Source organism: Camelina sativa, chromosome 9, assembly GCF_000633955.1.
Source record: "Camelina sativa cultivar DH55 chromosome 9, Cs, whole genome shotgun sequence".
Taxonomy (NCBI): Eukaryota; Viridiplantae; Streptophyta; class Magnoliopsida; order Brassicales; family Brassicaceae; genus Camelina; species Camelina sativa.
Genome location: NC_025693.1, coordinates 29,413,061 through 29,426,373, shown reverse-complemented (window position 1 = coordinate 29,426,373; position 13,313 = coordinate 29,413,061). Strand labels below are relative to the sequence as shown.

The 13,313-nt window shown below is 33.5% G+C and overlaps 2 protein-coding genes across 3 annotated transcripts in view; both read right to left on the bottom strand.

The window, feature by feature from the left end:
- The window catches only part of LOC104712972 (phosphoethanolamine N-methyltransferase 3), a 6,038-nt gene extending 2,999 nt beyond the window's left edge, over positions 1-3,039 (bottom strand). Inside the window, exons 1-6 of one of the 2 annotated variants that reach the window (XM_010429983.2) lie at positions 2,893-3,039; positions 1,207-1,322; positions 878-1,015; positions 647-784; positions 215-358; positions 28-138 (exon numbers count right to left, since the gene is read on the bottom strand). In XM_010429983.2, the coding sequence (XP_010428285.1) occupies positions 28-138; positions 215-358; positions 647-784; positions 878-1,015; positions 1,207-1,322; positions 2,893-2,947 (702 nt within the window). In that variant the 5' untranslated portion in view covers positions 2,948-3,039. Of the gene's footprint in view, positions 1-27; positions 139-214; positions 359-646; positions 785-877; positions 1,016-1,206; positions 1,323-1,499; positions 1,727-2,892 lie in introns of those variants that run through there. The other variant, XM_010429984.2, reaches the window with a different exon arrangement.
- LOC104715837 (auxin efflux carrier component 1-like) overlaps positions 10,342-13,313 on the bottom strand; it is a 4,535-nt gene continuing 1,563 nt past the window's right edge. The window contains exons 2-7 of the mRNA XM_019230078.1: positions 12,617-13,307; positions 12,189-12,426; positions 11,918-12,003; positions 11,066-11,223; positions 10,890-10,966; positions 10,342-10,727 (exon numbers count right to left, since the gene is read on the bottom strand). Of these exons, the coding sequence (XP_019085623.1) occupies positions 10,661-10,727; positions 10,890-10,966; positions 11,066-11,223; positions 11,918-12,003; positions 12,189-12,426; positions 12,617-13,307 (1,317 nt within the window). The 3' untranslated portion in view covers positions 10,342-10,660. The remainder of the gene's footprint in view (positions 10,728-10,889; positions 10,967-11,065; positions 11,224-11,917; positions 12,004-12,188; positions 12,427-12,616; positions 13,308-13,313) is intronic.

Below are 13,313 nucleotides of genomic sequence, written 5' to 3'. Positions count from 1 at the left end.
TGGCTAAAACATGAAGAGGCCTGTTACCTGGTTCTGGTTCTTTTTGCTTCTCACATAAGCTCCAACACATTTACAGCTAACCAAAGAAAGCTCGTACGAATTCCCAGCATCGTCATTCATATGGCATTCTTTGAAAAGCTGAAAAGTATTCATGCACCAAATTCAAAAAAGTTGTCCAGAAACAGATGAATGGTGGTAAATATAGGTAGCACACCTTTGTGTAAAATTTGGGTTCACGGTAGTGTGTTGGGTTGTACTTGCGCTTGTTATCACCAGACTGATGGAAGCAAGACTCCCTAAAGAAAATATACCCACCAACCTTTGTCCATTGTAACATCTTTTTCGCCAAATCTTCAACCTGCAATTTGATGATTAAAACCAATCTTAATATGTGAAGTTAAATATGGACAGGTGGTTAATATCTCTAGCACATGGCGCATATCTGAGTAAAGCTTAAGATGCTTTACGGTCCAGAATTGTTTCATTTGAAATCCCAAGAAACAATAGAAACTGCTGGTATCCGGTCTTTGTTTGATATAATACTGTAATAGTAGTCCCAGCATGTATTTATATGCATTACTTTCGTGGTTACTCTAAGTTTGTACTGTTAAAATCTGGTTCCTCTCTAGTAAGAATATATGGTTACCTCTTTATCGGAGAGATACATTAGCAGCCAGTTGGAGAATATCAGATCCATAGAGTCATTTGGAAATTTCATATCCGGGGATGTGACATCAGCGCACATAAACTTGACGTTCTTGTAGTGGCCGTTAATGTATTTATTCTGCAGATAAGAAAGACACTCATGAGGGAAAAATCGAACAAAACTCAGTAGTATAAGTATAGCTTGAAAGAACAGGCACGGGCGTGATTTAACCTTTTTAATAACACTTTCAATGAAGTCAACAGCAATGAGCTGGCCTGCCTTCTGAGCTAATTCAGTAGTGAAACGACCAATACCAGCACCAAACTCTAGCACTGTTTTCCCTTCAATGGGTGGTAGAAGCGAAAGTATCTGACACAAGCACATAAGTCCATGACACAATTAAAAAGATAATCACAACACAGTTTATATAATAATAGCTTTCTTCACATGGTAAAGAAACTGCCTAAAGCTATGTGATTTATCTATCTGATCCATCTCAAGGCATACTGAGACTCGTAATCTGTATAGAACTAAAGGTGGGTGAGTCGAGATATATATACCTCAGGTCGTTCTTCTTTGTCGAGGTCAGCAGCTTTGGAATCAAGCATCATGGCCTCAACACTCAATCCTACAGAGTGCACTTTCCAATAATTCTTCTGGATTTCACGTTCCTCACCTGCAAATGTAAAAGAAACAAAACCCAAATCAAGAAACCATTACCAATAATCATATAAATGCTGATGAGCAAAATCAAAACAGAAACTTTATAGAAAAAACAAAAAAAGTCCCAATTTTTAAATCCTGCTCAGTGCTCAGTTTCATTGTGATTCACACCAGATTAACTCAAACTCACCATACGCAGCCATTTTCATATGAGAACACAGAAGGGAAACAAGAAAGAGACGATTTTTTTTTTCTTCTAAGGATGACGAAATCTATGAATCGAGAAGTAAGAAACTATGGCTATGATCCTTCGATGGCGAGTCTGGATCTCGAAAAGCTCCTCGATCTGCGGTTGTGAACCCTACCCTTCGACTGCATCAGCACTCGCAGATTCCAAATTCTCTCTGTTTCGATTTCTCTGGACTGAGCTCTTTTTGCCCACCAGATTTGAGAAGACGAAAAAACGCTTCACATGTAAATTTCGGTTTACGTGTTTTCTAATTTCCGGTTATCGATCGGTTTATTTTCGACGGAACCCGAAATACCCGATTCTGTCTTAATATCGGATCCGATAATTCAAACACTACTAAACTAAGGGACCGTCAGGGGAATCTAGATTGTCGTTACGTCCATACTCGTGTTATCTTCTACACCGTTAGATTGGGTCTGTTCACGTGTTTAATTGGAGTGTGTCCCACGGTAATTATAACAGGTTTCGTATTTTCTTTCCTTAATTAGAATAAGAAATTACTTGTATTTTTATTTTTTTTGACATAGAAATTACTTTTTTCGACGTTACAATAAAGATTGCTATCGCTAATTCACTAATTAATATGGTCAAAACTAAGGAGTTTCTTATTTTATTTTTGTAAAAATGAGATCAAACTGTATTTCAGAAAAAAAAAAAAAAAAAAAAGAAGAATTTCATACGTTTTTATATCTGTATTTCAGGGAATCTTATGATCAAAATGTCTATATCAGTAGTCTCACGTTCTCTAATTTAAGTTCGCGGTGTTCTCTCTTTATTTTGGGTTCTTACATGTGTTGGGTAGAATAATTAAGTTGTATATCTTTAAAAGGTTTTTAAAATCTTAACATGAAAACGAACAACAACAAAAAAAAAAGCTAGATCACGTGGTGAATTCAAAGAGAGACGAAAACTGGAGAAAAGATAGCGAGACGGCAGAGAATCAGAGATGTAGGTACAACTTTCCTATCAGATGAAGAAATCACTTTCCACCAAAAAAAAAAAAAAAACCTAATTTTTTTAATTCTACAATTAGTATGACGATAGATCGTGTTAATAACAAATATATTTCATGTTGCAGTACTTTTCCAGAAATAGTGTCATATCTTCACAAGCTCATATATAGAATACAATGGAAGAAAAAAAAAGAGAACATGAGTAGTAATGGATCAATTAAGGAAAATGGAAAGGTACAAAACAATAGTGAATGTTAAACGTGTAACTAAAATGATCATTAATTCTCGTCCTTGCTGAAAATTTTGAGAACATTGTGGGATTTCTTATGAACAGAACAAATTGAAAGAAACTAAGAGCAGAAATTGAAGAGCAAGCTTACATAGATCTTTGGAGAAAGGAGAGATGATGGCGCCATTAGTGTGACCGTGAGCCATTGTCTATTGACAAGAAAAACAAAAAAAAAACAAAAAAATCAGAGTTCTAGGGTTTTTTTTGTGTGTTGTGGTTCTCTGTGTTGTTCCTTCTGATCTTCTTGATCGCATTATATAGAGAAAAATGTGATAATTTTACATTTTCTTTAATTTTATTTTATTTTGGTTGGAGAAAGAAATACTTCACTTGCTATTTGCATTTTCTTATGACAATAATTACAATTATACAATATGTGTCCATTTTTTTTTTGGCACCCACAAAATTATCACAAATGTAATATCCAAAAACAACTTATATAATTGAGATAGCTTCTTGACAGGAAAAAAAATCTGAGTAGCTTGCTTTACATGCTATTACCTCTTTGATTAAGAATATTTATAGTTTAACTACCGTACAATCAAAGGTCCATGCATACATTGTAATTAGTTAATGTCAAAAACGTGGATGTTACCAAATTTATCTAGAGTTTTTGGTTTTGCAAAATAATTATAATCCAAGATTCAATCTTTTGTGTGTACATATATAAATGTGTTTATAATTTACTTTGCTTCTCTTAGATTAGTCTGGTTCAAAAACAAATTATGATCGTTAACAAAGGTAACAAAAATTAACCAATATAGTATATAGAGTGACCAACGACTTAAATTTAATTGTGGGATTAAGCTGGGGAACATATCAACAGATCCTAGTTTGATAGATTCTACACTGTTTGGATTCACAGATTCTTTATACTCCATTTTCTTCAAGTTGGGATTCAATGATTAAGATGGGCGGATGGCAACTTTAAAAATCTCTAATGATTATAGATGTGAGGGGGCATAAAGGTAAATATGAAACAAAGCACTGTTACCGGAAGTAAAGTATACACAGTTAAGAGTCTTTGAGAAGTAGCGAACAGACAGTGATCCCAAGATGCTCCGAATGGCCAACTTAATGAATCTTTTAATCCAATGGCTCACAGGTCACAGCCACATCCGTTGTTTTTCAACTTCTTTTCTCTCCCTGTCGTCTTATTTTTGGAAAACATTCATATTTTTTTTATGATTATGATTAGCAATACCACCAAACGTTGATCACTAAATATTTTTGACTAAACTAAATTACGAAATTGTTATATATATATATATATATAGTAGAATGACTAAATAGGTTATGTAGAAATCGCAATCACATCAAATATATGCAAAACTTAGAAGAGTTGGATTATCGAATCATTCTGCTAGTTTTGCTATAAATATGTCGACAATTAGACTAACAACTTTCAAAATCAGCTGCTAACTCAATTTAAAGAAAGAGAGTAACTAGCTGATTAACTTTTTTTTTTTTTGAACAACAAATAGCTGATTAACTTGAAGCTGTTTACGTATATGAAATCTAATTTCAGTCTTATGTAGTAGTTTTACAATTAGCTAGTATAGAAACAATATATATTAAAGCAAAAATTTATTTTCCATGGCCAATATTGATATCAATATAATATGATATCCACCTTATACTATCTATAAAGATATGAATATTCATGATTCCGACCTACATGTCTTTTATTTGCATCGCTTTCGTAGATTCTTGCTTAGTATCGTCAGTTAGGTTAAAGAGATCCTATCACTTTGATCGAGAGAAAGAAAATAAAAAATATCAAGGTGTTGTTGATTCCAAAAACTAAAAAAAATGTGGGGGAAAAAATGAAATTAGGCAAACCACTTGACACTGCCGAGATCCATATAATGGTAAATTAGTGGGTCTACTATCTTTCCTTGGACCACAACTTGGTTTGATTTTTTTTTTTTCTGCCGAAAATAAATAATCGGAATGAAAGGAACAAATATGCTGTCCCCTACATATTATTTTTTTCTCCAATAGTGATCATATGCATTTGTGATTCTCGTGAATGTAGTGTACCACTCCAACCGCATCAAATGATCATTCATCATTCATAGTCGTACTCGTTGTTTCTTGAGTTTTACATGTTTTAAAATAACTTAAAACAAATTCATTCGAGGTTGTGGGTTATGCTTCAACTCCACAATTTAAGGTGACTATCATCAAGTAGTTTGTTAGAGTGGGATCGAGAGTTGCCTCTCTCCCGCTATGTTTCATATTTGGTCGTTTCGACACTTCTTCAATCACATTATCAAACTTTGCTAAGTTTGTGTCTCTCTCTCATTTTATTAATTTATACTGTTTTAGTACTTTAACTTCTCGCCTCGCGTATGTTCAATTACGTCTCTCCCATTTGTAATCGTTTGATTTGAAGGAAGATCTTGCTTGATCAAAAAACAAAAACCAAATTCATTTGAACATACTTTTGCATAATTTATTTTCCTATCCTGATTCTTTTTAGTCTGTAAAATATATATAATTTGTAGTATTTAGGACATTTTTTTAATAAAATGTTAAAATTATATTCAAAAGAAAAAATAGCGTTGTTACAACTTGTGCATCAGTTTATAGAGAGCTAGAAGCTATATTCTTATCAAAACAAAAATTTAAAAATCATAATTGTCGGGAGTGTAACCACTTTTGAAATGCCGTATCATACCGCTAATCCTCCGATAGGCCAATGACAAGTAGGTGATCACGAACTTGTCTCTCTACCCACTTTTTTCATTAGTATGAAAAAAGCAAATTACTATAAATTATTATGATATCACTACCAAAAAGAAAATATTATGAAATGTATTTCAGTCATAATAAGCAAATGACATACATAATTATCATATAAAACGAATATAATAACTGAAAAAAAATTTGATGACAGCGACCGTAAAGGAAAATCACTAAATGCACAAATAGACTAGATAGTGGTTCTAATGAATAATGAGCCTACACTCGATTTTTATTCAATTTTGTTCGTTTGATTTGTCTACTTGCCCTGGTAATATAGTTATGGAATACATAAGGTCGGTCGTATGCTATAATTTTTATTGGCAAAAGACTATGTATACTAGTTAAGAATTCTACAAATGGGGTATGCATATAATTATGCATGTTAACTTAATAATGGGACCTTGTTATTTGTCACCCGATGATTTAGGGTTAAATAACTTAATAATAACGAATCATTATTATTCCCAATTGGGAGACTATACATACTTTGGTCCCCCAGTTATCATTCCTATTTTTCTTCTTATTATTAACGAATAATATATGTATATTTGTCCTTGTATTGGGGCCATATATGAAGATTCTCAATTTACCAGGTGCACAAGTAGATTAACAAAAAAAAGATTCGAAAGCAAATATAACATTTTAAAATATACAGTGGGTTATTATTACTCGAAAGAAAAGTCTTACGACTTCATGTCGTCAATATCTTGATGTTAAATGTTGTGTTTCAGCTGCCAAATAAGAGGTATTAAAAAATCTGTGTTTCAGGCTTCAGCTGCTCTTTATAAAAATAGACTAACACAGTCAAGAGTATATAAGATTAGATACTTTCTAAAAGCCACGAAGAGTGATATAAGCCCATTAACCTTTTGACCCAATATTGGACTTCAGAATCGGCCCATTAGTTCTTTTCCGCCAAAATTAATCTTCGTTTTAATCGGGATAAGAGTTGCGCGGTTTACCCGCCATTACACAAATGGCCGAAACTAAATCCGGCAAAACAGAAGTTAGTGTATATAATTCCAGTCATAAGTAGTGAATGAAGAAGGTATCGTAACCCGTGACCGCATGATTCACGCCTCATGACCGGAATAAAAAAAAAAAAAGGAGGATACGTCGAACTCTTCTTGAACGCTTCTTTCAAGGCCTGTTATCTTTGCAATCTACATGGAACAAAACTCTTGTTGGGCCTAACTTTAAGATGGGAGGACCCAAGTGAAAGGCTTCAGCATAATGCTGAGTAAGCAGCCTGGATTCTACAGCCTTCTCTGATGGATTAAATGGACTCAAGAAATGTAAGTCTCTAGACCTTTAATAATTTACAAAGCATGCTCAAATATGATTCTCGGTATAAGATTAGGTAGTTAGGAATTAAATTCATGTTCCTTGCTCGTAATGTTAGAGGTTTTCTGTCTTCGGTTGGATTAAATCTTCGCGAAGGCCTCTATCCTGGGATCTCTTCCATTTGCGTTTGTAGGTCTTTTCGACATCGACTTTTGAGTACTTAGTCTCGCGATTAATGTTCTCTTCGACTTCTCCAATTATTTTAAGAGTTTTTTTTTGTCTTAGTTTTCTACTTTGTATTCCTAGTATATGGGAATTAAGTTTTTAGAGATATTTTTGTTTTCTGTTGGCTTTCGAATTTCAAAAACGTATTTCACCCTTGTATTTTACTCTTATATAATATAATGAAAATGTTTTAGTAAAAAAAAGAAAAAAAAAATAAAAATAAACAGGCTCAAATATGATTCAAGCTTTACAGAATTAAACAAAAAATACTTATAACCCCCGAAGTAACACCAACAACATCATATAAAACTCAACTATTAGAGTATTTGTATTACTATACTATAGTTACAAATTTAAATAAGGGATATAGGACTATGTGTAGTGTATGTGTGTGTAGGCGTGCACCTGGGAACAGGTGATTGTTCATCGAATTCATAGCCGCATTTGTCTTTATTTGTTGGTTTGTGAAAAGATAATCTAATTACTTTAGTTTTTAGAGACATACTAATACTAGTACTCTAGTAGTATAAGATAAGTCTATTATAATTATACTAGTAAATCCTCGGTGGGTTTTTTAGTAAGTCGAAGCAAGTGTTCACGTGCAACAAACAAATGTTTTTAAACACGACAAAAGGAATGAGAGTCATTCAAACTATGATAAGATATACTATAGTATAAGATAATTTAAACATATGATATACAAGTGGTGATATGTATGCGTGTGAGCATATCGCATATAGCCCCCATCACACATAATTTATTTATATACTTTGTAAAGCTGGGGTCCTTATGAACTCGAGGGGCCATAACAAAAATATAAAGCCCACTAATTTACAAGTATTATAGTATTTTTTTAATAGTTGAATCCTTTATCTTTTTCTCCCCTCCCATTACCAATTTTTTTTATAAATACTTCCATAAACGTTACTTCTCGTGGATGAATGAAAATAAGAAAAAACGTTACCTTTTCTATTTTCATTATCATTATGTAAAAGCTTTCGATTTTATCAAATCGTGAATTTTCTTTCTTCTTTTTTAATTTTCTTTTTCTTTGTGCTGATCTATTTGGTTAAAATAGATGAAAGAAAGTATCGGCCGTAACTATGTAACTTTGATCAACTTCGATGGAGTATTTGTAATGACAAATCAGGTGACTTCCAATGTCTTATTACCATGGTGGTGATGATAAAACCCTAAATAATGATATAAATTAATTTTTAAAAAGCGTAGAAGTGATGTTTTTTATTTGGTCGTCATATCGTATCTAAAATCTATTTCTGTTTTAAATATCGTATCTAATCTTTCCTGTACGAAATATAAATCTTTCCTTTTTTTTTGGTTCTCTTAAGCACTAGATTTTTTTTTTCCTATATAACCTTCTCTTTTTCAGCAAAAAAAAAAGGCAAAAAAAAATCTAATGTACGAAAGTAACAAAAGAAAAGAATAGAAAAATACGATTATTTTTTGAAAAGAAACAAAATTAATTAAAAGACCCGAAAACAACCAAAAATAAAATAAAATGAAAAAGACAAATGACAAAAAGCTCTCAAAGCTCTGTCTGGGCGACGGCCGACCCAACACCGTCTAGTGGCAGGCAGAGACACTAACATCTGCAACTATGGCCTCCCGAAATGACGTTTATACCCTTCTACGCTTTCACGTCATCCTTTGGTAAAATTAAATGACTGGAAAAATCTCAAATCCAACAAATAAGAAATCTTTTCCGTGACGAGATTAACTTCTTTATGACAGACAGACCTCGTTCCTTTCAAATCTCTCATGTAATATCAACAATCTCATCCGTCCAAAGTAACTATTTATGGCTTTTTCGACTAATAAAAAGAACTAAGGTATTCATGGAAATCTATCATATTACAATGTACAGTAATTTAGATTTTATACATACATGTAAAAATACATAAAACAAAAGAAAACAAAACATTGAGAGAGAGCAGCAGCAGAGAATAATTGGAAGCTTCTGAAAAAATGTTTGTGTGTTGAGTGGCAATATGAAAGCGAAGTGACACGGCGTCGTCTTCTTCTCTTTTGTCTCATTCTTCTTTTTTATTTCTTCTATGAGTAAGACATATTTTTCGCTTTCTTTACTTATTTTTAATATTGAAATGAACAATGTAAAATTGCAGGTTAAACACACAAATTTTGTTTTAAGAAAGAATTAACAATAGTAGTAATATTTAACTACAAACATTGAAGATTTGAAGAATACAACGGCGGCTGTAGCCGTCTCATGCAGAATGAATAAATGATGATTTCTTTTACGTGAGGCGTGCCATAAGTTTATGGTCGCTCTCTTTTAATTATTTTCTTCGTTCTAATTATTATTACACCTTCCCATATTTATTACTTTCACTTCACAATTTTTCTGCAACCATTTTTCCATTTAACAATTTTTTTTAATACTAATAAAACTCGTCATTAATTTCATATATTTTCAGTTTAGCAAACACATTATAATTATTTTACTTCTAATTGAAATTAATATTCACGCAAATATAAAGTACTTTTACAAATTACAAGCAGAGCTTGTACTTTTATTTTCATGTAAAAAATAAAATAATACTTGAAAGTTAAAAGGGTTTGTAATCAAACTTAATTGAATATCGAGGAATTTTATAGTTTAGAAACAAAATTAATCATTATCATATAAGATCGTTGTATAAATATGAGAATTTATATATCTTCACCATATAAAAGCAAATAAAAACCCATGGAAAGCATCAGCACATCTAAGTGGTATGTAATGATTCTGAGAAGAATCAGAAAAGGAAAGAATACACAATTGACAACACTAAACGAATCTTTTAAGATTCCACAAACGCAGTGAAGAGGAATCTTGACCAAGTCGAATAACGTACGCATGCACCAAGTCCCTATCTCTTTTAAGTGCTTCATCTATCTTTCTACATTTAATCGAGTGTTCTGTTGAATCCCAACCAAAACTCTTGTGTACGTTGTTATAGTCACATGCGATTTCATAGTCTCTCACCAAAACTACATGGAAATTTCTACCATTCTAAAACTAATAGTATTTATAGTTACGTTAGATTTGAAAAACAAAACCCAAATTAACCGGAGAGAAGTCCCTTTCGCCGACATTTTTGTTTGAAATGTACTTTACTATGTTAGTTTCTGATCTATTTTAGATCTGCTAAGTTAAGTTAGTTAGGTCATTTGAATAATTCGTAAAAATGACTAAATTTATTGTTGTGAGAATAGATACATTTACACACCTATTATCACTTTAGCATGCACACATAAATTAATTGAACTTTTGGGTTTTTTTTCCTTAACGTTTTAATTCACTAAAAGTAGCAACGCTTTTACAAATTCCTACAACCTACCAAAAGAAACACGAATGTTCATTAAAACTAAGAAAAAAGGTAAAACTTGCCAAGCACCTCTTCTTCTTCCTTTCTTCAAGAGCTTCTTTCTCCAAATTATCTTCGAAGTTTCACTAGAAACTCCTCTTTTGATTAAATTTGTGGGTATCCAACAAAAAGGGCATCTTTTGTTCTTTTCACATTTCATAATCACCCAAAAGATTTAAAAAAGGTCCCTGTGTTTAAGGTAATATCTCATCATAGCCCCAAGAGAATGTAGTAGAGAAGAGTTATGGGCAACGCAATCAGCATGCCAAAGATGACACTGCAAAAAGAACATTACCATTCACGTTAACCAAAATAAACCCTAATCAAATTTACTCATCAATGAAAAACAAAGCAACCAGATTTTTTTTTTTTTTTTTTAGCAAACAACATTTATCATATGATACGACAAAACTATATGATGGATTAATAATAAACTTACGCAGTGCTAAGAATGTCAGGATGCACATTATACTCCTTGGCGAACACAAACGGTACTATTCCTTGTGGCAATGCTGCCTGTTTTTGTTATCAATAAATAAAAATATTATATTAGGACAATTAATAGTACAGTAGACACAATACAAGTGTTTCATGCAAATAAAAATAAAAACATACCTGGATGATGGCGACACGGAGTAGGACGCCACGGAGGCCAACGGCATAAGAAGCAACGAGCATGACGGCAGGTCCGACGAGAAATCTCATAGCCGCCGCAAAACCTGCCCTTCTGTTTCCACAAGCTATTATTCTTGGGTTTAACGCCATGAACAACCCTTTAACACACATTATAAAAAAATTTACATAGGTAAGTACACAATTTAATACTATTGCTTTGCCTTTTGGTTTAACTTAAATATCCTACTCTTTTAAACAGGTTAGCTGCAAAAGAGTGACATAAAAACAATCATCACAGCCACTAATCCACCACCATTAACATCATCATTATCATTTAACCTATATTGATTTTTCAATAAAGTTACTGATTAAACGAATTTTATATTCAGTTGATGGAATTCTACTGAAACATTAATAAGGTAAAAGAGAGTTTTTTCATCGATAAGAGAGACATTAAATATATATTTTTTAAAAAAAATTGTTACTTTAAGAGAAAATAAAATAAAAATGGGTTCCTACTATTAAAGAGAGAGACATGTTATGATGATAAGCAGAGAACTGTGGAGCATGCTTTCTGCTATGAAGCCAGTTTTGTTTGCTTTTTTGATACAAACATGTTTTTTCTAGTTTTCGATAAATAAATAAAAACTTCAAAAGAAAAAGCCATCAGTGAATCATGCATCCACATGATGATTTGGTTTCTTGTTTTCTTTTTCTAATTTTAAAACACTCTAAAGAATGAAGGTCAGAATAAAGAGAACAATTGACTGTTTTATGGTATTAATTATGTAATAAATGAAAAGAGAGGTAAAAATTAAAAAAAAAAAAAATAAGAAAGAAAAAGGAACTGACCAAGACTGAACATAGCCATGCCTAGACCTGCATCTGAGAGTATGGAGATAGACTTTGCTATAAGAGCTGGCATTTCAATGTTCCACCTGCACAGACCACATCAATTTAATTCCCACAAATCTTTCTCAAATCTTTTCTTTCAACCTACAATCAATCTAAAAAAACTTTCAAACTTAGACGCATTCAAGACTGACCCCTTTTCTTAACAAGAAAGTGGTTAAAACATTATAGACTCAAAAGTAAAGTAAAAAAATTAGGAAACAGTACATACTTGAAGGAGACGAGGGACCAGGCGATGCCGAATAAACTAGAGTAAGAGTTGGGATTACGGATTAGTTTCCTCCAAACCATAATGAGAATGAGTCTTGTCATCACACTTGTTGGTGGCATCACTTTAGGCTGCGGCGTTTTGTTGCTTATGTTGTTGTTTCCTCCGTCCGTTGCCAAAACTTTGCTATCATCATCTTTGTTACCGAAACTGAACTCTTCCCTCTCCACAAACTGGTTGTCTGTAATAAAGACAACAGCAACAACACATTAACCACTACTTACCAAATACAAAATCTTGATTAAGCCAATAAAAAAATCATTACGAAATTTAATTGTAACCAAGAGGAATAATAAAGCGGGGTTGTTATTGTAAAGAATATAAATCAAATAGCAAAAAACAAAACAAGAGAGTAAAGTGAGGGACCATACCGTTAGTATTCCCCTGAGGTACAGAGATCTTAACGTCCTTTTGATGATCGTTCGTAGCAGCGGCGTAATCACCATGGTGGTTTCCTCCACCGCCGAATACATCCGACACCGGCGATGCACTCGAACTCCACACAAACATATGAAGATCTCTTCCATTCCCATCTTGCCTCTTTCCACCACTAACCGGAGCGTTACCTTTCGCCGCCGTAACTCCACCACCACCAGTCTGAGGCGAGAACATCCCTGGATTCGGCGCCGGATAATGCGCCCCTCCGCCGCCACCACCACCACCACTCCCTCCAGATTGATAATGAAACCTCCCAGCTCCGGCAGCAGTTCCAGCAGCCGTGGGTTTAGCAGCACCACCGTCTTCTTCATAGTTCGAAGGTCTCGGAGTAGGTCCTTTGGAACCAAACACAGCTTCTCCAGGACCAAAGTTAGAGTTCCGAGCACCACCACCACCACCACCAGAAGCCATCATCGAGTAAAAATCAGTATGGTTAAAGCTAGACCCACGTGGAGTCGGGTTTCTTGAACTCTGAAGAGAATAAATCTCAGCGTTGGTTAGATTCGAAGGCCGAGGAGTCGCAGACAAGCCTTGAGACCTTCTCGAGTATATATCAGACCTCGAAGCGTTAGAACGACGAACAGTAACATGAAGCTTCCCATCTTCTTTAATCTCAGCTTCAGTCTCCAA